The sequence below is a fragment of the Ischnura elegans genome, chromosome 7, assembly GCF_921293095.1.
Source record: "Ischnura elegans chromosome 7, ioIscEleg1.1, whole genome shotgun sequence".
In the NCBI taxonomy this organism is placed as follows: domain Eukaryota; kingdom Metazoa; phylum Arthropoda; class Insecta; order Odonata; family Coenagrionidae; genus Ischnura; species Ischnura elegans.
In genome coordinates, this window is record NC_060252.1 from 25,354,404 (window position 1) to 25,382,018 (window position 27,615).

Genomic DNA, 27,615 nt, shown 5'->3' on the forward strand with positions numbered 1-27,615 from the left:
CATAGTTTTATTTTAGTTACATATCTTAAATTTATACATATCATTTTTCATGGCTTTAAAGAGAATTTGTTGAATGCTTTTGTCTCAATTAAGTTTTGATTTTGCTTAAAGACTTTTGCGATTTTTGCTTTTAGGGGGGGCAGCTGCCCCCCCACATCTCGCTGGGTACGCCCATGCCCGGCAGAAGATAGAGCAACGCTTGGGAAACAGACGTGCACTATATCACAGTGGCAGGAAGGAGATTCGTTGCTGGAGTTGAAGAGATCCGGTGGCATTGAATGCAAACAAAATATACTCGCCATTAAGCACATGTCGTGAGATGAGTAAATTTGTGCTCGCATGATACAATGCATACTTTTGAAAATACACCACGTAGTTTGCGTTTGACACAGAATCTTGGCACGTACATTTTAGATTTGGTGGCAGCACTTTAGCTCGACATTTCGCAAAGTTGCGTGCATAAAAAGTGCAAATCGGCCATAAAGAGCCTACACACAGAATGGAAGACAAACAGTGAATGAACTCTGGACTCATGACATTTCTTTGAAATCAGCTAAGAGGAAAACAGAATGAAAAGAGACATTGGTTTCCAGTTAAGCTGCAACAATCATCAACAGCATGAGAAGGATGCAGGAAAGAATAGCAAATCACGTCGCTTCTCCTCCACCGACCTGATTTGTAAAAAAGTCCAATTCCAGGACATAATAATAGTTTTTTCACTATCCCATGTATTTCAGAAAACTAAGATACAAAGAAATTAAGCAAAAATAAAATTCCAACTATCAGGAACCTGTGAGTTAGTGAATATGATAAATGAAATCATAGGTTCATTCCAATATGTAATATTACTACAACACCAGGGACCATAGAAAACAAGACAGACTATTTTTATGAGTAACTTTTATATAAGTGTATAAATATTTACAAAATGAATATAAAAATAACTTTCCAGACATTAAATGACTCTATAACAATGGATATCTTAAGGAATTGATCAGTGACACATACAGCAATATCAGTCTTTACAACATTATAAATTTATACCAAAAACTATAACAAATCTTTTCACAAAAAATTCATTTGTAAGTATATGCAACTTACACTCCTCACAGCATTGGAACATAGACTTTGGTATCACAGATGACTTTTGCACATCTTCATTTGAAATTGGTGAGGTACGCCATTTCATTGATGATTTCTCATGCATGCAACTTTAACTTCATTTTCTGTTGTTAAAATAGGCCGATAGAGGAGGATTCCTACGAATACCTCCAATTGGAACAGCATTCGCTCTTGATGATAAACTTTGCTTTTTAATATCGGCAGGCACACTGCTCAAAGTCTTTTCTTTCATCTGTTTTTCCTTCAAATCTTTTTTTCCAATGTTTCCAACACCAGAGCTGCCGTGCTCCTGCGGTGTACCACCCTCATTTTCCTCTGCAATTTCCCCAACACCACCTCCGGGCACATGATTAGAATCACTTCCCCTATAATCACAATCATTATGAAAATAAATATCTTCACTTCCATATAAGGGTGGACACTTAAATGTCAAAATTAAATTTCCCAACTCTTCTAGATTTTCCACACTACATATTTTTGCAATTTTCAAGACTGAGAGAAGGGATACTTCAATTTAAGAAAATATAATATGTATTTCACCAAATATTTCTTGTAAAAGAATTTTCAAAACGTTAGAGAGACATAAAATTAAATGACGTTACACAAAGTAAATTAATTTACAAGTGAATTTGAACATGATGACTATGGTGTTTTTTTCAGTAGTATAAAACTGATTGATGACATGAAGAAATACACAAAATAGCTTTTGAATTTATATCTATCTAAAAGGTTCTAGATTCAAATCTGGGTGAAGACCTGGACACACTCAAGCTAATACCCTTGGAGGGGACTCAGAGAAAAGAATTTGTCTCCTAACTTGAATAAGTTGAATTCACCAGCCAATGGCTTAGTTAGGGGATAACTCTGATCTCACCTAAGTTTGTATTGAAATCAATATTCCAACTGAAACACTGAATAATGATGATGTATATGATAGCATAAAAGCATCAATCCTATTTCATAATTGTAATATCATTATCACCAACAGTTATCGATCAGAGGATTAGTTTGAAACAGGTCTCCACTCAATTCTCCAATCCCCTTATCTTTAGGGAAAAAATTGATGCCTGAAGGTACTGAATCTGGAGAATTGGGTGATGACAAAGCAAATAATACCCAATAGCCCACGGTTTTCTCATCACCATCACACTCTTGTGAGCAAATGTGTTGTTCTGGTAAAAGATGACTTTTTTCTTCTTCAAGCAAGGCCTCATTGTGAAAATTTTGGCAGTCAAATGGTGGGAAAAATTGGAGTAATATTCCCCATAATTTATTCTGCAAGGTAATCAATGAACAGAATCCCTTTTGCATTCCAAAACACACTGGCCATGAACTTCCAGGCATATGACATTGACTTGAATTTCTTTGGACTTGAACCATTGGCTTCAACCCACTGCATGGACTGCTGTTTTGTATCTGGCGTGCAGTGGTGGACACTTTTCATCATGGTGATGTATCGCCACAAATCACCACAAAATCCCAACTGAATTGGTCAAAAGATTCCAGCAATTTTCGTTAATGCATTTGCTTTTGATTGGCAGTCAACAGTGCCCTCTGGCTTAGTGCTTTTGCATTCCTATTTTTTTGCAGTAGATCTTCAACATTCTTCTTTCATCTAATATACCCACTGCTTCTGCTATGTCACTCACCTTCACACCCCATCATCCAACTGGATATCATGCACTTTTTATGATGATTTCTGATGTGGCTGCTAGTTTTAAGCCATCCTTCACGAGGGTCATCTTTCAAGAATGTGCAACCACATTTAAATTCAGATGCCCACTTCTTAACAATTGAGGAGGAAGAAGCAGATTCTCAGAAAACCTCGATAAACTAAGAATGAATTTCCATTCTAGTTCCTTTATTGTGAATATCAAATTTGGATATCAAAATTGAAGTTCCCATATCATCTTTTTCAACTTTATTGCCCTCTTCAATTATTTTGTGCCATATTATTTCTGTTGCATAACTCTACTTGGTATTCCCTCCATCTCCTCAGAGCATTTTGAGCTCCACTCCTTGAAGTACTCTCTCTCAATCGAACGGGCAGAGCTTTCACTTTTCTATGTGAAAGGTTGTTACACAGTAGATTTTCACTGAAATCATTCATCCAAATTTCTCAGGCTTTCCTCATATCGCAACTTTTTTTTTCTTATTCACTTACAACTAAGTTGCTCTTCTTCCGTTTCTGCATTTATACATTACCTTCTTTCTTCAATGAGTTCTTAGACTTCATCCGTCATACGAGTATCGCTGTATTGACCATTGTGATCTCCACTTTCAGTGATAAGAGGGTTGTACCAAAAGTAAGGTTCCCATATTCTTTACAAATACAAAACTTTTTTATTGATATTAATTTTCATATTGTTGGAAAGGTTACAGTTTTGCCTATTTTTCAACGTAGTCTCCATTTTTTTCGACACACTTTTAAAGACAGTGCTCCAGCTTTTTTATCCTTAAGTTGAAGAAGTTTCCCACCAACCTGTTGAGGAAATGTGTGACCTCTGCTCGGACTTCATCGTCGCTCTTGAAGCCTTTGCCACCTAACAGTTTTGTTTCGGGGATATAATGAAATAGCCACGCTTCATCTCCGGTGACGGTAGAGGCAAACAACTTCTCCTCGTGGCCCCCCACCTTAAAATTGTTGAAGAAATTTGCGAACAGTGTCAAGCTGTAGCTCCATTGTCAGTCAGCATCCGGGGTACCCAGCAAGCACACATCTTGCGATGACCCAACGTTTCTGTTAAAGTTCTTTCAATAGTGCCATGAGAAGCTTCAGAAATGCATTCAACAAATTCACGGACAGTGACCCTCCGATCTTTGAGCGGCTCACTGTTGATCTTCTGGACAATCCAAAACCTGCGGTCTTCCACTCCGTTCTTCATCGCGAACTTCCGTGCGGCCCTCAGCAAAAGCCCTGCATCATTTGCGGACGTGCTGAATGGACATGCACTCTTCACTATAAAGTTCAGTCAGTTGCTGATGAATTTCCAATGGTGGTAACTTCCTTGCAAGGAGAAATGGGATTACTGCTCGATCCTCACACTTGATAAGAATGGAGATCATCACTTTCATTGTTGACGGTTGCTAAGCCAATAATGAGTAACAAAGTGAATCCCGGAGTGGCGGACTCGGAGAGTAGGGGAACCACTGTGCACGGCAATGTTGCGGGATTAGCCTAGCACCTTCGCTCAACATTGTAGCTCATTGGGAGCCTTACTTTTGGTACTAACCTCGTATGAAAAAGAGCTGCTCTTCTCCAGATGTTGGGGAGCATAGTTTTAGGGAGTTTCTCGTCACCAAGTCAAAGCTTCTTCCAGCACTTAAATGGCCTATTACCCAAGGATAGACCAATATCCCCACAGATTGCCATAGCTTTTTGCCCACTATAACTAAGAGTTAACTCCCTCATGTCACATTAAGCCTCTCTAACTTAAGTCCGACCCTTCATCCACAACCCAATGGCTTCAAGCTTGGTAGGGAGAAAAAATAAAAATTGTAATATACAAGGTAAAAATTTTCAGACCAAGTCTTCAGAAATGTCCTGGACATGTTTACATAACACCGTCGATTCAAATACATATGCAGATGGCAGTTAGCCAACTGGCTATACTTGGCTTCCCATGAAAGGGCCCCTTATTCACAAGATTACTGAATGCATCGCCTAACAATTTTATATTTATCATTCATAATTTTCTCAACTCTTTTTTCCTTCATTAAGTAGGTAATAATTCCCTCTTTCAAAGCATCATGATTAGGTCTGTATCCTTTTGATCATTCAAAACTAAAAATATTATTTAAATACAAAAATAGCTAAAGAAAAGAAAGGAATAACAAACAAAAATAGGCTCAGCTAATAAAATGAAACATTCACTTACGCGGGTTCTTCAGAGGTTATCCTTGGAGCACTATGGATGCCTGGATGAGGGATAGCAGTGCTATTGGCCACCACCTGTTAATAAAAATTAAATGGAAAATTGCAAATTAATGCCATGGAAACAATAGTAGCATAATGTACAACTACTGCAAGTAGGTCATTCTCCCACAATCGTACAAAATTATGCCCATGGACTGCCATAAAAAAAACCAAAACTGGTAAATCAAAAATAAAGAGGCATATTATTTTATGTACCCTTTTACTGATTCGAGAGACAAATTATCAAAGAAAAAAAATTATATTCCCCAAATTTAATGTCCACAGATTATGATTTGTCATGTCCGTGGATGGTCCCACATAGATTTTCGAAGAAGTATTTATTGTATTAACAACCTTTACTAAATAATGTACACCATAAAATCTATAATTTAACAAGTTACAACAATATAAACATTCCAAAACAGTCTTTTTTGTTTGCATTTATTCATAATATTTATTATAAAAGAAAGAAACATTTGTTCTATCGAAAAAAGCAATCTCCGTGGACACACAGGAAAAAGGAGGAATTATTCATAGGATATGGTGGCAGCCCTGAACAACCAGTGTGTAGAGAAAGATAATGTCAGCTATATTAGGTTGTTTGAGTTTATATTTGCTTTAGTGAATGTTTTAACCCTTAAACAGCGGAGTTTTTTTTCCGAGTTTTATTTTGTTTTTCCGTTAAAAACTGCTTAATTACCTCCCAAGGATTCAGATAAACACTTAATTTTAAAATTCTGTCGATTCGTTCTTGCTAGAGGGGGTGTGCCCATATGGGCACGCTAGCCGCTCCGGCCACCGGTCTGCATTCTGCAGAAGAATATCTCGAACCAAGATAATTCTTATTTTTACTGCGTGATACGCCATATATTTTCGCATTTGCCTATAATACTTCTTTTATTTGGCCATTTGAAGTAAATTCAAATCATTATACTATATTTTTTCGGTTTCAACATTTTTTGGCTGTCCAAAGATCTTAGCAGTAAAAAACTCAGATTTGAAAACAGTTATTGAATAAAAAAACACGTTATCGATGAGTTTATTTACAAAATTAGTCCTATATTGCTGATAGAGTCTTTGAATAATATATATTGGGTTTTCAATTGCCGAGTATGATAGTTAGAATTTCATTGAAGGCAAAGACCTGGGCACTTAGCCTGAGTCTGAGCGCGCGCGGGAAGAATATTCTTCATAAGAACATCGGCGTCTAATGAAACGGGACAAATTGGTTATCCCTGCCATCATGCCTTATGTCATCAGACTTTCTATGATTAGTTGCACTTGATAGGGAATATTAAATACGACCACCAGGTCTGGGAAAGGTACATCTTCGTTACAAAAACACTTGTGCAATCTCTCGCCTAAAGGTTTACTGCGGTATATTTGAACCAGAATTTTCCATATAGATCCAGGCATTTACGATGACGGCATCAAGGAGATAGCTTCATGTGGACCATCACCATTTTTTCCTCTGATAACATTCCTGTACCTGTTGATATTTTGATCCGTGAGATCAGTTCCGCCTATCTAAACATTGTAGCTAGAGACTACTGCTGGCTGCCTAACTTTTATGAGGTAACACGTGGGAATCTCGTGACCTTTGTGAGTGGGTGTACACATTGGCAAGGTGACTTGACAGTCACTACCGAAAAGTCATTCTATCTAACAACAACAATATTTCCTTTTTTCTCCCGTGCGAAAGCATGGGAGCAGCGGGGCTGCTTAGCTAGCTGATTTTTCGACCTTTGAGTATCCTTTTTCTCAGAAATGTTCCAGTACCCTCACATCCCTGAGATTTTAACTGACTTATAGGAGGAAAGCTAGTAAACCAATTGTCAAAATAAATGGAGAATATTTATCGCTTGCTCTAGTAAATTGTCCAACATGATAAGCAAATACGAAGAGCATTTACCTACGAATTTATGGTAGTTATTTTTTTCTTCAGCACTCAGTCCCTGCTATATGCTGAATTCCACCAAGTAATCTTGAGGAGCATTCAAGCACTATATTTTAAAGCTGAAACTTATAGGTTCACCCCGTATGAACTGTTTGCAGCCATGATTGCCAAAATATTTTATCATGGATTCATCAAGTTTTAGCTTTCTCATCCACCCTTCCACCATGCCCTTGATTGTTGGGTATGTATACCAGTGGTAGAAAATAGCCCTATCATTCTCCATACTAGATAGTTGAGGAAAGTATAACGCAAGCACCATGAATAAAAGTGTTGAATAGTATAAAATGTATTTTTTGTACTAAAAATTAATCGAAATATTACAAAAAAATACAGCAAAAAATATTGAAGCCGTTAAAATCGAGTGACATAAGAAAAAATGAAAGATTGACAGAAACTTAGCGTTTTACATCGAAATTATTTGATAACAGACCCAATAATGACGGTTGTAGCGAAGGACACCAGCCAAAAAAGACACCCCCGGCTACCGGCTAGCGTGCCCATACGGGATCACCCAAAAATAAATTCAAATTCCTTGTTTCATACGAAAGATATCACAATGCTGGCAAAAGAAACTGAAGTTGACAACATTCATTATGAGGATAAGATTAAATACTTAGCCGAGTATAAAAAATAAGAAGGAAAAAAATTGCATTTTCTGAAGACACTTCGCCATTTTTCCTCTTTTGCCACCTCGAACAGAGTGAGTAAGAATACCTATCATGCCACAGTCAACTACTGCTATAAATGCTGGCCGTAAGCACATGAACCGAATAAAGTGATACATTGTAATCATTTTTGGCGAAAACAGCATGCTCTATAATGTTTGGGTCGGAATTTATACGAAATTATTTAGACCACTGCAGCTGTGCCCATATGGGCACGCTAGCCGTTCAAGGGTTAACGCTGGAAGAAAAATTTTGGTTCAAATTTTTGAAAGAGCCAAGATCATCAGTCATGTCTGTGGACCGGTAAAAATTAGTAAAAATAAAATATTTTACCAATAGCAATTGAGATATCTTTTGCAGCTATAAAATGCAAGTTAAATGTAGTAAGGGCAGTGCCCTAACTTATTGTAAGTCCCTACCATAACTTAATTTAGAGGAAATCGTTATGTCCATGGACATCATGCTCGTAAAATCTGCAGTCCATGGACATGACAGACGGTAACGAACATGAGGATACCTATACTATGACTACTGTCGGCGTCAAAATGATGTGCCGCTGTACTTTGCAAATTTATATCTGGAATTCAGTGCATGCCATAATTATATATAATAGGTCATTTTACAGGAAATTTTATTCTCAATTCTTACTTATTATTTGTTTTATGAAAAATTCAAAAATGTAGACACGCGAGTGCAATAAATGACTCTGCGCACCATAAAATCAGCCGTTTGGTCAACTTCAAGAATTTTGTAACTCAACCTAGGGAAAACTACTACGTCTACAACATTCATGTTCCACAAAAAGTTTCAAACATTAATGTAGATTAATAAAGTTGCCTTTGCGTATTTTTAAAATGCATACATTGTTGCAAAATAACGAAAATGTTTAAAGATTATCTAGTCCTACAGTTTACCCCGAAAGAAAAAATAAAATTTATAGAAACACTCCTTAATTTATTTGAAAATTTTCTATGATCCATAATCTATAACAATATTTATATTTGTGAATGTCAATAACTTATATTAATGTCATGTTGCCAAACGGGGCTGCGCCAGGCTAATGCTGGTTACCAGGAAGTAAAGTTTAGCGTGCAAGACGTGGCAACGCAGCTTTCGTTCGCTTCGGCGTATTTTTTTAATGCCCATACATAATCTATAATACATAAAAATCACGTATTTTCGGATCATAGAAAATTTTCAAATTAAATTAAGGAGTGTTTCTATAAATTTAATTTTTCTTTTGGGGTAAACTGTAGGACTAGATAATCTTTAAACATTTTCGTTATTTTGAAACAAAATATGCGTTTTAAAAATACGCAAAGGCAACTTTATTAATCTGCATTGATGTTTGAAACTTTTTGTGGAAGATGAATGTTGTAGACGAAGCAGTTTTCCCTAGGTTGAGTTACAAAGTTCATGAAGTTGACAAAACGGCTGATTTTATGGTGCGCGGAGTCATTTATTGCACTCGCGTGTCTACATTTTTGAATTTATCATAAAACGAAAAATAAAGAAGAATTGAGAATAAAATTTCCTGTAAAATGACCTATTATATATAATTATGGCATGCACTGAATTCCAGATATAAATTTGCAAAGTACAGCGGCACATCATTTTGACGCCGACAGTAGTCACAGAATGTCCAATGACAAATTAAAAAAATATTTTCCCATGAGTAAACACAGTATTCCTCTTCTGATATGTCCGTAGACGGCACAAAAGTAAAAATAAAAAAAAGAAATATTACTAACAATCTCTGCCACTTACGTCATTAGATTTTATGATTGACAAACTGTAATTACACAATTATGGTTCTCAATAAACGAAAATTATTTTTTTTAAATTTTGCCCGTAGAAAATGTATGTTTTTTGGAGATTGACCTGAAGTACAAAAAGTACATACATACATATGACTTAAAATCAGTCACAGTATGTTGAAAAATGTTTGAAGAGGGAGAGGGGTCAAGCGCATGAGGCAACACAAAACATGCTTCGGGTAAACAGACCACTGACAATGAGTATCAAAAAAGCAAATCAATCACATGAACACATTTTGATGATATACTTTAGGAAGATTTTATATTACCACAAAGAAAATCAATACCTCTTCAGTTATCTCAGGTTGAGGTCTCCACTCACTGATTCAAAGTGATGAATGGTTTGGACAGAGGAGGGTAGAACTCACCCCAAACTAAGTCACAGTGAATATCACACATTCAGGGTGAGGGATCCAGTTGCTTCCCCAGGGCTATCTCGCACATCGAAGATTTTAGTATGGGGATGTCCAAAGGCTTCAACCAGGATTTGAATCCAGGCCCCTTCGATCAGCAGCCAAGTGCTCTACACACTAGGCTACCATGCTTCCCCTTAGAGGTCGTACTATGTGAAAAAATCTATGCATTGCCTATGCCTAAAAAATTTAATATCTTACATTGGCATCTTAATTGGCTATCAAACAGCCAGGTTGACTGCGCCACCAGTCATTCCCTGATCACCTATCACTGAGGCACTGTTGCCTGCCATAATATTGTACCTGTTGCAGGTTGCTAGTTTTGTAAAGGAGAACCACTGCAGTGGGAAGACAGGAATTACCTAATTGCGGCTTGCCACTCTTTGTCTCCTGTTTTGTGGGCAGGCTGTTTTTTGTCCGTTTCTACATGTTTTTTGCCCATAGCTTTATGCAATGTTGAACTACACCATAATTCACAGTGTCCTGCGATATCTGGTGGAAATGTTTTATATCCATGAGAATAAAATAAAATGGTAAACTTCCGCACAATTTTATTCACAAAATACCGACCCAGTTTCGATAATGACACTACATGTCGAAACCGGGTAGGTATTTTGTAAATAAAATTGTGTGGAAGTTTACCATTTTATTTTATTCTCATTGAACTACACCACTGAGACCAAGTGTAAAACGTGCATGCAGAGATCCTGCATCAAACAAAAACTACATGATGTATTTTCAAATGCACGATCGCATCATGACAGCATAAATTTACTCATCTCACGACGTGGACCTACGGGTGAGAATAATTTGTTTGCATTCAATGCCACTGTACCATTTCGACTCCTGTCGCTGTAATGTGGTGAATGTCCATTGCTCTATCTGTGATCAGCGAACTGCATTTTATTTTCACATTCAATGCAAGCCGACCACCACGATAATCAATTCCTGGAACTGACCCATCCTTAGTACATCACAGTCGTTTGAGCCACAAGGAATGTTTCAGTGGCATTGCAAGAAGCGCTGGAGACAAGGAACCACTCACCTGAGCACTTACTGAGCGGTCGGCCAATATTCTCGGATTTGGGGCAAAGGGCATGTACTGGATGGAGGATGAGTGATAATGAGAGGCTGACGTGGCATCAGACGCAAGCGGTCGCTGCATGGGGTAGCGAAGGGGCAAGCGGCTATGGAAGCCCTGCTCCTGCTTTTCTCTCAGCTTCCGGTTCAGGCGTTCTATCACTGAAGAAAAAGAAAGAAATTACAAGATCATATACCAATGGGGAGCACTTTCACCGAATGAGGCTCATTAGAACCATCCTGATATAATGTTGTTACCACTTGGCAGGATTAGTCAGGAGGGCATGGCAAAAGTTAGACCAATCACAGCTCATGGGCTCAATTAAAGATGAAGAAATTAATGATTCAGGCAACACGGCCTGAATATGCTCAGAGGATACAAAGTGAAACTGTTGTCAAAATAACAACATGTATGTGGTGAGAGCTCAAAAGATGGTAAACCCTTCATTTAATTTTGGTTAATTTGATTAGAATTACAATATCCCACAGTCACAACCTTGTATCTTTTCACATAGTTTCTGTTTTGAAATACAGTCACTGAAATGTGCAAGAGCAAAAGATAAAGTGAAAATACAACAATAGGACATAGCTCAACATTCCATAAGACATACAAAAGCTGCTTTTGTGATAAAAGAAAACTCAATTATGCAATGAATCATGCTTGAAATGATGTTTTAAAATGATAACTTACGGGAGCAAAAGATCAGCACAAGTGAAATTTAAAGGATAGCACACTTCTTAAAAATCCTAAGGAGCTTATTGTCAAGTTCATTTTTTTATGAGGAAACCACAGAGTAAAGATGGGTCAATTCAATTTTAAATGCAAGGGGAAAGAGGTTCCAGCAAGAATTGAAATAGGTAACTAGAAATTTTCAAGAACATTTCTCAAGCTTTGCACAGGGTGATATGTTCTTATGCTACTATTTCTAAAGAAAACTTTTCTTTCATTTTAAAAGGATGTACCTAATCTCTGCTCTGTCATATGAAACTAACAAATACATAGTTCATATTTGAGACCGCATTTATAGCATTAGAACACATAATCTAGAATAGAGCCTGAGAAATATAAAGAGTGAGCATAAAGTTTTGCCATGATATAAAAAATGTATTAACCGTTTGACATACATAAAAACTTTTTTTCTGGAGCTATATCCAGGACAGCCTTCACCACACCAGTTGCTGATGTCCACTGACTGAAGGCTAGAATACAAGCTGCTGTGGTCCTGTGACAGAGTAGATTTTACAAAACACCTGGCAGGAACTGGAACACTGCTTTGACATTCTCTGAGAAACCCAGGGGGTACATGTTGAAGTTTACTGACATAAGCGGTCTTAAAAAAAAACTAGTAACACTGACCTAATAAAAATAGCAAATTTAAATTGTGTATTATGTCAAACAGTTATTCTGTAATATTTTTTTTTAATCAGGGCAAGACATTATGCTCAACCTGTACTTAAATGTAATAAAATGGGAAAAAATTAAATCTTATGATTAGAAAAATGTATCAACTGAATTACCATCGTCACTCAGTTTCAGCCTCTTGTCCTTGTCCTCTAAAGCTTTCTCTTTTTTTTCTAAACTCTCTTCCAAATGCTGCTTCTCTGTATCCAAGTCTTTTATCCTACTTTTACAGGCTTCCAGCTCTTCCAACAATTGTGATACTTCTTTACTCTTCTTTTCCAAAATTTTCTCCTGTTCAAATGCTACATTTGTGCTCAGTTGCAACTATAGACAAACAAATAATAAAATACTAACAGTTCAGAGAAAAAACAAATTGTTTAACAGCTAAGCTTAAGAATAGTGCCTCAACTGAAACAGCAGGGCTAATAAACAATTCTGCATATAAAAGGTCTGTTCAAAAAATACTTAGACTCATGTCATAAAGCAAGATATACCTCCTTTATTTACAAGTCTCTGTCCCCTACAAAGTACTCTCCTCCTCTACGGATTGGATACCCAATTGGTTTTCCACTTTTGGAAAGAGACCTGGAACGCTTCTTTTGCGATACTCATCAGCTGTGTCATTGTATTTGTCTTGATCTCATGAATTGTCTAAACTCTTCTTCCCTTTAAAGGTTTTTTTCATTTGGGGAAACAAGAGGAAGTCACAAGGAGAAGTTCATCACCTTTAATGATACTTTTCAAGGTTTTATCTTCTCCTGAACATTCAAGCAACTCCTAGCAAGTCTGTATGTGATGGGCATTCTGGTCTTGGAGGGGGAACAAATTTTACAGCAACGGTAATATCTCCATCAAAATTTTGTGACATGGCCCAAATGATATCCCACTCTCTTAACCAGTTCTCTAACAGTCAGATGTTGATTGTTTTGAACCAGGGTATTGATTTGGTAGACATGAGACTCATTAGTTAACATGTAAGGACATCCAGAATGCTCATTGTCTTCAATTGACTGAGAACCATCTTTAAAACGCACATGCCTCTTAAAACATGTTGCATGCTTCATAGCATTGTCACTGGAAGTCACCTAGAGCATATCATATGTTTTGGTTGCAGATTTTCCGAGATTAACAAAAAATTTCACAGTCACTCTTTGCTCATTCAAGTTATTCATCCTAACAACTTCCAAACAACACAAAACGCACTTCAAAAACAGCTGTGTTACTAACCAACAAATAACGATAACTGCACAAACAAAACCGTCTTGTGGTCAGCTGATGTTTATGAAGAAGTCGACACCAAGCAGATTTATCGGGAACTAACCGGATCGGCATAATTCAAATAGTCTACATATTTTTTAAACAGACCTCGTACATTCACAGTGACAGCTTAGTAAGAAAATTGATGTTAGACCCAGGATACAGGTTTTAGGAAAAGATAATTTTGGCATAATTAATACATATTACTACACAAAGAAAGCCACACAAATATACTGAATATCCATTAAAACCACTCCTCTTTTATTTAATAAATAATGAGAATATGCAGGTAGGTTGGTCATTCCATACAATTTGTCCAGAAAATTACTGATCGATTTTGCATATTTTACTTGACACAGTAGAGGCTAAGGTAATTTACATATTATGAATAAAAATTTTATCCTGCCAACGAAAATGTTCTCTCTCTCATATATGCCCCATTTCATTCCATAGGTCCCCACTACAGTAATGCAAATGAAATCACAAATGAAAGATACAAAATTCCAGCTTCAAAATATCTCGTTTGTATTGCAATTCATAGAACATACGATGGCTGTCCAGAAAGTAACAGACATTTTGTCATGGCGCGGCACTGGGTGGAACTATTACCTCTACCTTAGCATCAGAATGTTCCTACACTCCGTACAGAACCAGCCAGGATATCTTACGCATCGTGTATATTGCACTCTGCTTACAGTAGAGGGTTAACATGAGCGCTGCAATTGAAAACCCCACCGGTAGTCAAGTGCAAGCTTCGTAAATGTTTTTGGTGAAAAAATCACAAACCAACTGAAATTTATCACCAGATTTGCGATGTGCATGGTCAAGGAATAATCACTAAAAAATTGACATCATGGCACAAAACAAGCATTGGAGAAAACTCAGCAAGAAAGTTTTGTTTCTCCGCAACTATGCTTTTCCACACATGGCAATTCGAACCCAGGAGCTCTCGGATGGTAAGTTTTCAATAACCAGGCACGCAGCCCAGATTTGGCACTGAAGGGCTACCAGGATTACCACCTCTTTCCATTCATGAAGAAGTGGCACATTACGCAATGATTTGACACTGACACTGAACTGCAATACAGTGTACCTAAACTAATGGTTGAACTAATAGGGGGCAGATTTGTCACAGAGAGGGTATTGAAAAACTTGTACCATGTCATGATAAATACCTTCATTTAAATGGTGGTAACGGATAAAAATTACTAAAGTTTCAACATATAATCTAACTTCAAAATATAGGGGAACCTGGGTCAGAACACAGTGGCGGGGTGGAATGGAGTAAGCGATTTTTAACAGCGAAAAAAAGCAGCAATAACTATCACTAGTCCAGATTGGTGTTGCTTAACTTATAAGCAACACCAATCTGGACTAGATATACCTAGTTATTGCCGCTTGCACAGCACCTTCTTTTGCACTTAAAAAAATTGCTTACCCCGTTCCGCCCCAGGTTCCCCTATGATAAAAAAATGTTGCATATTTTCACTTTGTTTATTTCTTTCAAACGTTTTTCTTTCTGGACAGCCCTCTTAGATGGTACCATGTTATTTTGTATTTTTAAGGGTCCTTTTAACAATAACTTAATTTCCAAAAATCCTCAAATATACACTTCCATAAGAATTAAAAACAACATGGACACCATTGCAAAGATTGTCCTAGAAGACACAAGAATCAGTGGAATAAGCTCAACAAACTCATTTTACCTTGGACCTGATCATGTCATACTCCTTCTGGTGCATGGTAAGGATTTCATTGGCTTTGACAAAGTCCCCAGAGACTGCTTGGAGTGCCGACTGAAGACGCTGAACAGAACCCTCCTTTTCCATCAGAGTTCCTTCCAGCCTTTCCTGGGAAAAATGGCAAAATGAATAACTGAACATTCCCTCAATGACAAAAGCCAGAATTCCAATGGGAAAATATTGGGAAAGTATTGCATTGAAAGAGAGGTAAATACATATGTGACGTATTTTATGGAGTGTTTGAAATTGGGTTATTTGGGTCAATGTTCATTGTTAGTTGTATGATATTAGAAGTAATGTAGGTATTATTTTATACACTAGGTGCCTTTTATGTTTCTTACTTTGTTATTAGATAGGCAGATTTGTTATTCATGTGTGTAAATCTAATGCTGCCCCTAGGCAATAGCCTACTTGCAGCAATATGCAATATATAATAGAATGATAATTAATCTACATATTTTATTTTTTTGGCAACACAACTCACTGATTAAATTATTGATAACAGAGTTTTATTTATTGCATATCTACAAAATGCATTGCTATTCAAGGACATGATGTTTATTTCTAATTACCCTGGCTTCTAGCCATCAGTTTATAAATCTGTATGATTTTTGAATTATGGTCTAATTATGTTACTTCTCCTCAAAATGTAAAAGTGCCAAGAATGGAAACACGATTCTTAAATTCCTTAATGTATTTTTGATGCAATAAAAAATTATCTAGGGAGGTGCCGAAAGTTAAATCTCCATTACATCATTATTCCGGATGTTAGCAGCATAGTTTTAAGAAACCCACAGTAGTGGCCACTACTGTGGGTTTCTTAAACTACTACTAGCCACTCACTACATATTAAGAACTTTCCTTATACATATTTCCTTCCACCTCATCTAGATGACTTATATGTATCAACTAGGCAGTAGTAGTTATAGCAGAAATAAAACAAGTAGTACCTAGCCAGAACAACAATGCACCAACCTTGCCACTTGAACACAGCAACACTCCCTGTGTTTACCCACGGTTTTCATCTTTTTGGTACTCCCTTCAAGTTACCTCTCCTCTCCCTTAAAGTGGCTTTAACAAAAATTTGTTAACATAGTGAAAGGGCTGGAAGTTTACTTTGTTATAATTGAAGTAGTAGTAGTAGTATTTGAATTTAGGGTGCGTCGACGTCTAGGTCATTTCGCACCACTACTGTGTCATTTAATTACAAAACTTATAAGTAAAAAGTGATCCACTGAATACGATGTTTTCGTACAAAGAGTGAGCATAATTAGACTTTATTAAAAATATTTATTTCTCTGAGGAACTGAAATGTATAATTTAAGTTGGTAGGGTGGTCTCCTAAAAGGATTTTTAGGTCTCCCCCTAGATTATTCCGTCTTCGCGCTTCGCGGTACTTAACACAATCTATCATGATATGTATAATACTTAACGGGCACCTACAATCATCACATTGAGGAGGTTCCTTCTCTTCAGCAAAGAGATACGCATGGGTCAGGGGGCTGTGCCCTATCCTCAACCGTGTGAGTACTACCTCCTCTCTCCGATTACTACGAGAAGAGGAGGGCCACGCTGCTACTATGTCCTTGATGCCACGGAGCTTGTTATTATTAAGAGTCCTCCATGACTCCCTCCATTGCTCCAATACCGCATTCCTTAGTGATGCTCTTAGGTCCTCGTAGGGAACCAGCGTTGAGGCAAACTCTTCGTCACTCAGAGCTTCCTTGGCCATAGCATCTGCTTTCTCATTCCCGGCTATCCCCTCATGTCCCGGTATCCACAGTTATAATTGAACTTCATTGCATTTGGCCCACCTTACCACAGTAATATTGAGGCATTAATTAAATAACCACACACAGGAAAGGAAAAAAATGTTTAAAAGCTTTACAGGAAATTTCTTCCATCCAAATCAAATGAGAAAACCGCTACCTTTCTCCATTTCAGAGCCTGACCCCTCAGTCAACTTCTAAAGAATTCCATGCGATAGATGCTCAAATGAACGTACCAATTCAACTATCTTTCGTGCAGTTAAGATAGTAAACAAGGAATACATTTTTTGTGGTCTCGTATTTTTTTAAAGATGGCAGGAAACATCGAAGGTCATTCATGTACAGATAATATGCTGCATGTATAATGCACGCAGATAATTAGGAGCTTACTCAAACCAAAAAATATCCATTGAAGAATTAAGTATAACGGAAGTACGCTGCAAGAACAACAGAAATTTTTACAATGGAAGGTTAATGAAATAGGATTCTCTATTCAACCCATTAAGATTTCTGGGAAAATAGCAACAAAGAAGTTAGTTTTTTTTTTGCTTTTCTTTGGGTGTGTCGTGAGAATTCAAGATATTATGCTAGTTTGCACCATAAGCTGTACGTGAGAAAAGCCGATTATTGCAAGACTCGTGTTGAATCCAATGAGTTTTTCCAGAGGTCAAATTCTGCAAGTATTCCAGGAAAGCAGATACCCAGACATGCTAATTTTAGGATAGGTAATTGCAGTGAAATTTGAGAGTGCTTTAATTTTTAATGAAATCTGGCCACTGATTGGCTTTCCCGGTAATACATGCTTTGACCAAATCAAAAGACTGGCTAAAGAACTGTTTTAAAAACTGCCAATATTGGGCAATTTCACACTATTGCAGCCATGAGCAAGTCCCATTTTCATTATTTATATTGAACACTTAATTTAAAAACTTACTTTCTGAGCAAGTATAATCTGGTTTTCTTCTTCTAGCTTCCTCAACAAAACAGCTTTATCATCAAGCTCCTGAAAGAAAATTAACACATGACTTCAGTATTCTTCATACCAATGCAAATGAGAATTTTACAGCCGAAACTAAGAAAATGAAAGCCACCAAGCACATAATTCTTTCCCTAAAAAATGTTAAATCATAGAAGTTGCTGAGAAGTAGATGTTTATGGAATCTAACACCACAATAAAAACACATTTTGATGACATGATTGTCCCTATGATGATGATCACATATCCCTCTGAAAGGTATCTGCAATCCTAATAACAATCTAATACTAGTACATAGCCCGCGGGTATCCAGTGGCTCCCATCCCAATTTGTATAAAAGCTGTTTCCTGCTCTGTGTTCACTGGTAGCAGTTCGATACGAATTACGTAGCTTTCCTATGTATTTTGTTAAGTTCACTGATTGAGTCTTTCCGCACCAGAATCCATTTACTCACGGAATATTAATTGTGAGGCTCGAATAAGTGGCATAGCCAGGAATTTCATTGGGGGAGGGGGGTCCAAAACCAGATAGGATCTGGAGGAAAATTTTCGGAAAACATGCTACTAATTGTAAGTAGAGAGTTTTAAACTAATTTTAACAGTTTTCATAATAAAAAAATCTTCATTTTTCACAGAAATCTTTTATGAAATCATGATTTTTCAACATTTTGTTTTCATTTATGACGAAGCAAAGTAATTGTGCCCTTATATTTCGGGGGGATCCAGGCCCCCCGGTCGCCCTCCCTCGCGACGCCACTGGCTTGAATATTGCAATGATGTGGCACCTCCCTTTTACACCTTCCCACAACATGCTCGACAAATCCAAGTTTTTTTCATGGGTGTTCATATGTTTGAAGTCATTGTAACTCCTATATGTCATGCTGCTTACAGGGATTTGTGCCCAAAGCAAAAAAAATCTATTCATTCCTAAATGCAAATACCTATGCATCGAAAGTGCCTGACGTGGGCTTCTATGGGTACTTTATAACATAGCGAATCATTATTATGGAGAAAGATCACCTGTTTCATGACGGCCAGGCGAGTCTTCAGGCTCTGCACCATCCTCTCTTTCTCATGATAATCACCGTCCAACTCTGTGTTTTGCTTCCTTGCCGATCCAAGTTCCTTGAGCATGCTTTCGCGTTCTGCTTGGGCATCACTAAGCTGCTTTTTCAATTCTCTGCAATGGAGGGGGATACGGAGAAAAGGCCTGTAACTTCAGCCACAGCATGGAATGAATCCTGATGAGGGATATTTTGGGTGATATAGGGAATTATGAATCATCTGTGGGAACATCCACAGCCATTTAACCTAGAAGGGAAGTGCTAACACTCATACTTAAAAAAGTAATCATGAGCATAATGAAAAATAATAGTATGGGTGAATACAAACTTTTATGCCTTCTTACTAACTTTGCACTTTCTAGTTCGTACACACAACCAGAACCACCAATAATGTTCACCTCAAAGACTACCCCAGTACTTTCTGCCAATAAGGACCCTTATTATCTCAATCAAAAATATACAAAAAATTACCAAATGATATCAAATGTCTTCCACCTACACCATTCAAGAATGCTTTGAAGAAATATTTAATGAAAAACAACTACTATAGCCTGAAGGATTTTATGTTGGGCTCTTGAGTAATCTTTGTCCACAAGCCAAAAAAAATGTAACTTTTCCTTTAAACTGTAAAAATTGTAAGTATTCATACGACTTCGCTTATTTATAACTATTTTTATTCATTTTAATTATTTTTTTGAAGACTTCAAATATCACCGGTACATATGTATGTGATCTCTAGAAACAATAAAAGTTATTATTATAATTTCATTCACTCTATTGGGATCATTTAACCCAATCTAAAATCACAATTCATCAACATAACCCAGTGGTTGAAATGGTAAGGTAATTGACCGTGAAAAGATACAGAGTGCCGAGCCAATCAAAGCAGAAAAATTCATGCATAATACCATGTTAATGCTACGTGGTTATGCGATAGGTACGAATTTTAAAACACCCAATTTGACCTCAATACTTCAAAATAACATTGTATGCATGAATTATTTTACGTTCCTAAATTAAAGGCTTACAGTTGGTAGCAGAAATTTTACACTTAATTTATGAATGTTTAACTCGACCTCAAGACATTAGTCGTACTTTAAAGAGTTATTCAGATGAATACAGATATGCTGGCATGAAGTGCAATTGAAAACGTAATCAATACATTATAAAGCATACATGTACATACAATAGGCCAGAAAATGGGTGTTGAACTGGCAAAATTTTATGTGAAATGAATTGGAAAGGAAAGATTTGGAAACTCCAGGTTGGAGTGTAAATTCATGAATAATTCACGCATAATTCCTGATTCTCCCCGTATTTCCTGGTTGCTGGACACCCTGATATATCATCCTCACTCAGCAGCTCTCTATTACATTTAAAACAAAAAACTAATACATATTTTCATCCACTCCTAATGAATTTGCAACATAAGCATGGGATATCACCAAAACACCTCTGGAAGGATTAAGGCAGTTGATTTTTAATGAAGTTTGCACAGAATAATTATGAACACCACCACACACATTTCTTCAGCAATTGCTAAATAGCAGAGACTTAAAAATTTTGCATGCACATAAAAATAAGAGGAAGACATCACACCATGAGGATTACAGCGTATGTATTGCCGCTATTTGGTAATTTCTGGTAGAGAAAAGGAAGTTTTCCTTAGAAAAGAAAAGGAATGAATTGAATAAATTTTCCAAGGAAGAAAAAGGAATGTATGTATTCAACTTTTGAATGGTGAATGCATGAATTTCATTAGAAACTATCTCTAACAATTTCAAACTTTTATGCAGCACTTTTCAGATGTATGATCAAAATTACACAAGTATGTAATTCAGAATAGAGCATATTACAGATTTTTGAAGTGCCTATCCAAATTTATTGCCACTTTTTGCATTTTTCCACTTTGAGGAATAATAATATGAGTAATAAATATTCCGATAATAATCACAATGCATTCTATCAGAGAGATGTAAGACACAACATTCATTACTAGGTAAAGCCAAAAATACAGAGGGGAAAAAAAAAGAGCGCACTATGTTTTTAGAGCAATGTGAAATAGTTCAAAATTATGTATGTACTAGTCTTTGTTTCAGCATGAATAAACTACCCTTCCAAAAATATATGCCGGAAATGATTCCGTACAATTAAAAATACCTGCTGGCAAATTCAGCCTGAGAATTCTTCTCCGCTGACATCTGCAACTGGGACTTAAGGCTAGATATTTGAGTCTCTAGATTCTTTACAATATCCTGATACCTATCTTCCACACACTGCTTTTCCAGCTCTATGTTCCTTTGCATTTCAACAATAGCCTGAAAAGTTTGAAAGTAATCAAATAACATAAATGTCAATAATGATAATGCTTACAGCAATTAAGGATTTCAACAGGGTTTTCACAAAAGCAAACATATTTCAGGCTTTTAAAATAATTTACAAACCACAGGAGGTAATACTAATGTCTTGGACACTCCATTATCTCGTGTAATAGAAAATTTGACAGTATTGTCCAAGCCAGTGGCGTAACTGTGGAGGTGAGGGGGATAGATCCCTCCCTAAGCCTCAGAGAAACAAAAAAAATATTTAAAGATATAGCCTAGTTTTGACTTATAATAACTGCATCTGCTTTCAGTTGAATTTGAAGTGACAAAATGATGTAAAATGTATTTCGGGCATGTCATTTTTCAAAAATGTTCCCAGGCGCCTGGGGGGAATGGGGTTACCTGGGGGGAGGGGGGTTGCCAGGGGGGTCACCACCTCAGGCCATCTCACCTCCCCTCCCCAAAGCATATTCCTACCTATGCCACTGGTCCACGCACCACTTACTTTGTTCTTTATGTTTCTTACACTTTGATGCTTGCACCTTGTCATGGTCATTCCTATATACCATACGAACATTTTAGCATTTGACTAGAGTTTTCAAAGTTTCAAGTTTTACCCTTCACCTACAATTCAAAGGTATATTTTTGAAATGTACACAGAGCAATTTTACTGTATTGTACAATTTTTGAGAGGCAAATACATATCAGTTCCTTCTAGATCTGATATAATGCCATAAAAATAAAGTAATTAGCATTATACCACAAGATAAAAGTAGTATTCCTCTGTTTTGGAGCTCACTGGAAATACTAAGAGGTATACATTCTGCTATTCTTATTCTCTGTGAGTCCTTATGGACAGGGTGGTACATAAGGGTGGTCCTTATTTTTCGATTTTCTTTCAGGACACCCCCTCATTTTATGCCAATTGGTGTAAAAACATTTCCTGTAAAATATTATTGCAATTGGACTACGGGAAAACGTGCCGCATCGCACTCAAAGTTGAGAAATTTTGGTATTTTCGGCTGTTTTTCGGATATGAATGGCGATAAGAAGGCGCTGGTATTTCTCAACTGATTTTCTATGGTAACTAATGATACAATGGACATTTGACATGCTGCTCCTGAAATATTTACCAATTGAAACCAGTGGTTCCCGAGATACGGCAGCAAGAGTGAGCCCGCCCCACCCAAGGCAGAAATTTATGGTGGCACGCGGGTTGCATGCGCTCAACATTTGTAGATCATTCTCACTCATAGTAAAACCATAAAATTGTTTAGATTATTATTATAGTATTCTACCGATTATGGTAGGTTTCCATGGAGTATTCAAGAAGTGATCTTGGAGCCTCCCTTTCCTTCCAGCAATGCCTTCTTTAATTTACTGTAAGACCTACTCCCTTGCAATCTATCTAAAATTCCTATCCTTTTCCTTCCCCTCCCTTGTTTCCCTAACATCCTACCCTTTAACACCATTTTCAACATCCCCTCTCCTCACTAAGCACTAACTCCATCCATACCTTCTGTCTCCTCCGTATCTCATCTAAAAGCTGCCTCTCCTCACCCACCATGTCCAGCACTAAAAAAGGAGGTGTTCATGAACAGGAAGGAGCTTCTGAGAGGATCATTATGTAAGAGTTTAAAGAAAAGGTTAGTGAGGAGTTTGATTTGGAGTGTAGCTCTCTACGGTGCGGAAACATGGACACTGAGGAAAGAAGACAAGAGAATATTGGAGGCATTCGAGATGTGGTCATGGAGAAGAATGGAGAGGGTGAAATGGACGGAGAGGAAAAGGAACGCCGAAGTTAAACAATCATTAGTTACCAAAAAAAATAAGTTGAAAAATACCAGCGCCTTCTTATCGCCATTCATATCCGAAAAACAGCCGAAAATACCAAATTTTCTCAACTTTGAGTGCGATGTGGCACGTTTTCCTGTTGTACAATTGCAATAATATCTTACAGGAAATGTTTTTACACCAATTGGCATAAAATGAGGGGGCGTCCTGAACGAAATTCGAAAAATAAGGACCACCCTAGAGGTACATGCATACAAAAAAGTAATTACTGGCTGGAGTGAACACATTCAATCTATTCTTCCAAGAATTGCTTCCATAGATGTCTAATCATAACATACCTTATTATATCTTTCCTTCTCAGCAATCAATTCCTGAGTAAGTCTGGACTGAATATCTGATTTCTCCTCCATACACTTTGTCACAATCTGGTTGCATGACTCCGATTTGGTCTCCAGTTGCTTGACAATTTTGTCATGGCTTTGCTGAATACAGGCCAGCTCATTCTGAAGCTCCGTATTCTCTTCCTTTAAGTATTAAAAGTAAGCAATAGATGCTGTGATATGACTCTTCAGCGCTTATTTCACAAAAGCATACACATTTGTCACTAATTTAGCTGATCGCAATGACATGACAAGGGAAGGACATTTCATGAAAAATTCAATGCACTCTTTAGAGTCTGAAACAAATTAAGAATAGCAATGATAAAATCTGCACCATGATATGACATTAAGAACTAATTCTTGTAACAAACTTACTACACAACAATCAGCTAATGTAGGCATTCCTATACATATGTACTGAGTACAATAAAATTGAATTAAATGATAGCCAAATTGATACGTAAATTTAATAATTTATGATTCAAAGATTCCCACATATCTCAAAAAGCTAAAAATTAAACAGCTGTACCAAAAGTAAACAGGTAAGTTTTTAATTATTTTGAGATTAATATTATCACAATACGTCTTTGGAAAAAATATCTTTGATGCAATCAATCGACCACATTGTCTTTAAATACAAGTAACTGTTAGAGCATGAATACTTTAGGACAGTTAACTAATATGAAAATAACCATGGATAACAACACCACTCCAAAAATGTTACATGTAAAAGTTATATATGAATTACCATATTGCCAATAAGTCCCGATGTATTTTTTTATAGACTGAGGAAATTTCACAACACTGCAATGAATTTCACATTAACAAGACAGATAATTTTGGGATTCTTTCAATTTCATTGCATTACAGAATTACCTTGCCTAACATACCCTCAGATCATTTAGACTACAGTTAAAATAATTATGAAAAGGGAAAAAATGGCAATATGAGCTTGATGGTAAATCAAACCATGCACATTAACCCTCTTAGTGCTATCCTTCTTCCTGGGTTACTGGCGAGAAATGCGGAGGGTATTTTCATAAAATGTAGCAACTTGGAAAAAAAAACAATACATAGCTATTTTATTATATATCCATAAGCAGTTTTTTTTAATTATTGAGGTTAAACTGGTTAATCAAAAAAAATATTTTTCCGTTTACTGAAAAAAAATATATCAATGCAATAAGATATAGCAAATTAGATAATGTACTATGTAAGAGCCGATATATCGGCCCGCCGCACTAAAAGGGTTAATCAAGATATTGCAAAAAAAACAACAAATGTCATACCTGAAGGGTTTTTATCTTCTGAGCCATATGCTTTTTTACATCAGCGTCCGATCCTTTAGAAATGGGAAGTGCTAAATGGCATAAGTGTTTGAAATTAGTCACCTCCATCACCTGAAGTGTAGCGCCTCTTCCCAGTACATGCTTATCCCCATCTCTGCACGCTATTAATAATGAAAACCTTACGGAAGACAAAAATATAAAGACTTATACGAATATTTGTGGCCAAAATAACATGAATTTTTTTTACAAAAGCAATGCATATATCTTAGGAGCCGTGGGGTCATTCAATGAGGACCAAAATGGCAATTCATTATAAGAATTAGCAAGAAGGTAAGTTGTGACAAAATAAAGAATAAATCTTCCTCTTCCAGCCATTCTCTGACAAATTTAAAATAAAAAAAACATGAACATGTTCCCACTTTTCATAAGCTGGTAATGTCATGCAGGGGCGCAGCTAGGAATAAAGGCTAGGGGGGTTTCAGGCGCCACTAATACTGGGGGAGCCAGGGGGTGTGGCATACCTGCCAGGGTAAGTAGGAGGTGCAGGGGAAAAAATAAAGATAAATGGTTCAAAATGGTGAGTTTTACGGCATTCTGAGAGATCTTTTATTAATCCTTACACTATTCTATATAAGTAATATTACTCCAATTAAGTAAATTAGATTAAACTTAAAAAATTCTCTGAGCTCTGGGGGGGGGGAGTTTATCCCCCAAAACCCCCCCCTCGCTGTTCCACTGATGTCATGAGAGGTCAGTGTTCAGTAAAATTGCTCATTGAAGAAATGAATCATTCACATGAGCGTAGGTAACAACAAACCCCACTAGGTACATGCATTAGGCCAAGTAATAGCAGAGAACTCCGTTAATAATGAGTTTGTGATGTCATCAACTTACTGCAATAGGATTGAGGGCTTCAATTTTGATGTATGTGAGAAGTAGGCAATGGACAAAGAAATGGGAAAATATAGGTCTCTAAAAAGAGACTAGTTAACAAGCCCATTCAAACATTAAAAAGTAACTTTGAAAATGTTACATGAAACATTCTTACACAAAACGAAGAACTTTCTCACAAGTTGTAGGGTTTCAGTAGGCACTCATAATTATGTACTTAAATTTTCTATGGTGAAAATTAATAAAACTTCTCATTTCACTCCATATCACTTCTTTTCCATCAAAGAACTTTCTCAAGTAACAAACACAATTAATTTGAGGAATCAAGCATAGTTAAATACCAGATTCCAGACGGCCAAAGATAATTTTAAAAGTTTGAAAGAAACATGTGATATTATATTGGAAAAAGTACTAAGAAAGCATCGTCATATTCTAAGGACAAGGATTACTCTGAAATAGACACAATTGAACCTTATTATAACTTAAATAAAACCTTATTTAACATTGTTCAAGATACCCAAATTTTTTTTACTAGATATTTGATGTTTTGATTGAATTCCATCGATTTCTTTTTGGACACGCCTAGCTGATGATTTCAAAGTGTTTCACCATTAAGGTGGCGACAGTCCCTAGTACTGTTGCTTTTTTATGCACAAACAATATGCGCAAATTAATGTACAAACAATTTTTTCTTAAATGCATAACTTGGCTCCGTAGGGGCAAAATAATGAGTAATTACCGTTGAAAGATTGAACATCGCATCTAGAAATTAGATTGCATGGTAAACACGAAAGAAAATAAGGAGATACCTTGTATCATTCCCGTCCATGCAATGATCAAACAGTCGTACAACGTGATCGAAAAATAAGGTGAAGTCCACGAGCAAGTTCTGCTGCTCCTTCAACGGCTTATATTCCTCTTCAGAAATACAAACATCACATACAAAATAAGGGTCTTCATCGTCCGTTACTACAATATTGAGGACCTACGGAAAAAGTAAAAAATATCAAATATTTCAATAGGACAGCAATTATTAGCCAATGTCAAGCAAAGAACTTACCTTCTGGCCAACTGGGCTAACGCCCGAATCACGTTCAACCGTGATCCTGAGACTTCTTTGCTCATCATCTCCATCCTTGTACCTAAGTATTGCTTTGATTATTTTGGAGAACAAGACATCCTTGCTTTTCCCATGACACATTGTGTTCACACCAAGCATTCTTCGCGACGACCTTAAGGTTAAAAAATCTGAATATCAACCAAAAGTTTATCATTTGAACACGTAATGGCTGGAATATACTATGATTCGTCGTTAACTAAAACAGAATCCTCTTAAACTTAACAATTACTTATAAAAATGTTGATGTATGGATATCAAAAAAGAAATGCAGACTTAAAACTCAATACATCATCCAATAAATTAACGAATAAACAACGACCCACAGACCGAAATTAAACCGCGGCCACAGCAAATTCCGCTGGTGTTTTGTTTGTTTCAACTGTCAATCCAATTCGTACTTATTAGATAACTGATGATAATTTAAGTGATAGTCAAAGATTTAAAAATACAAAAGAAAATACTTGAAATGTTACATTTATAAAAATATACTTCCAACTTTCTAATTATTCTTCAATTCCGGCAACGTTGCCAAACGAGGTGAACCTCACCGGGATATTCAAACCCTCCTTCAAGGATTCAAACATTAGATCGAAAAGAACCTTTCACGACTGTCTTTATTCATTGAATTTTTAGACTTC

At 36.7% G+C, this 27,615-nt stretch overlaps 1 protein-coding gene across 3 annotated transcripts; it reads right to left on the bottom strand.

The window, feature by feature from the left end:
* Positions 1 to 883: 883 nt before the first annotated feature.
* LOC124162659 (spindle assembly abnormal protein 6 homolog) lies at positions 884 to 27,380 on the bottom strand. Of its 3 annotated transcripts, none has more exons than XM_046539250.1 (13): positions 27,305 to 27,380; positions 26,918 to 27,089; positions 26,667 to 26,842; positions 24,967 to 25,144; positions 23,636 to 23,821; positions 21,340 to 21,497; positions 19,136 to 19,295; positions 18,075 to 18,143; positions 15,336 to 15,479; positions 12,489 to 12,696; positions 10,936 to 11,132; positions 5,001 to 5,074; positions 884 to 1,487 (listed from the first exon to the last, which is right to left on the bottom strand). In XM_046539250.1, the coding sequence occupies exons 2-13, from the start codon at positions 27,074 to 27,076 to the stop codon at positions 1,220 to 1,222; spliced, it is 1,977 nt and encodes a 658-aa protein (XP_046395206.1). In that variant the 5' UTR covers positions 27,077 to 27,089; positions 27,305 to 27,380; the 3' UTR covers positions 884 to 1,219. The 3 variants fall into 3 exon arrangements, with proteins under 3 accessions (XP_046395206.1, XP_046395207.1, XP_046395205.1); XM_046539251.1 differs by lacking the exon at positions 27,305 to 27,380 and adding an exon at positions 27,207 to 27,296 and having other exon boundaries at positions 10,948 to 11,132; XM_046539249.1 differs by lacking the exon at positions 27,305 to 27,380 and adding an exon at positions 27,207 to 27,296.
* Positions 27,381 to 27,615: the final 235 nt, after the last annotated feature.

What these genes read in the sequence shown, in the direction of transcription:
- LOC124162659 (XM_046539250.1), bottom strand. Translation starts at nt 27,076, where the DNA reads ATGCTTGGTGTGAACACAATGTGTCATGGGAAAAGCAAGGATGTCTTG. An exon ending in AGATTATACTTGCTCAGAAA is followed by an intron (nt 15,480 to 18,074) that starts GTAAGTTTTTAA and finishes CATTTTTCCCAG; the next exon opens with GAAAGGCTGGAAGGAACTCT. An exon ending in ATGACATGATCAGGTCCAAG is followed by an intron (nt 12,697 to 15,335) that starts GTAAAATGAGTT and finishes GTTTGTCTATAG; the next exon opens with TTGCAACTGAGCACAAATGT.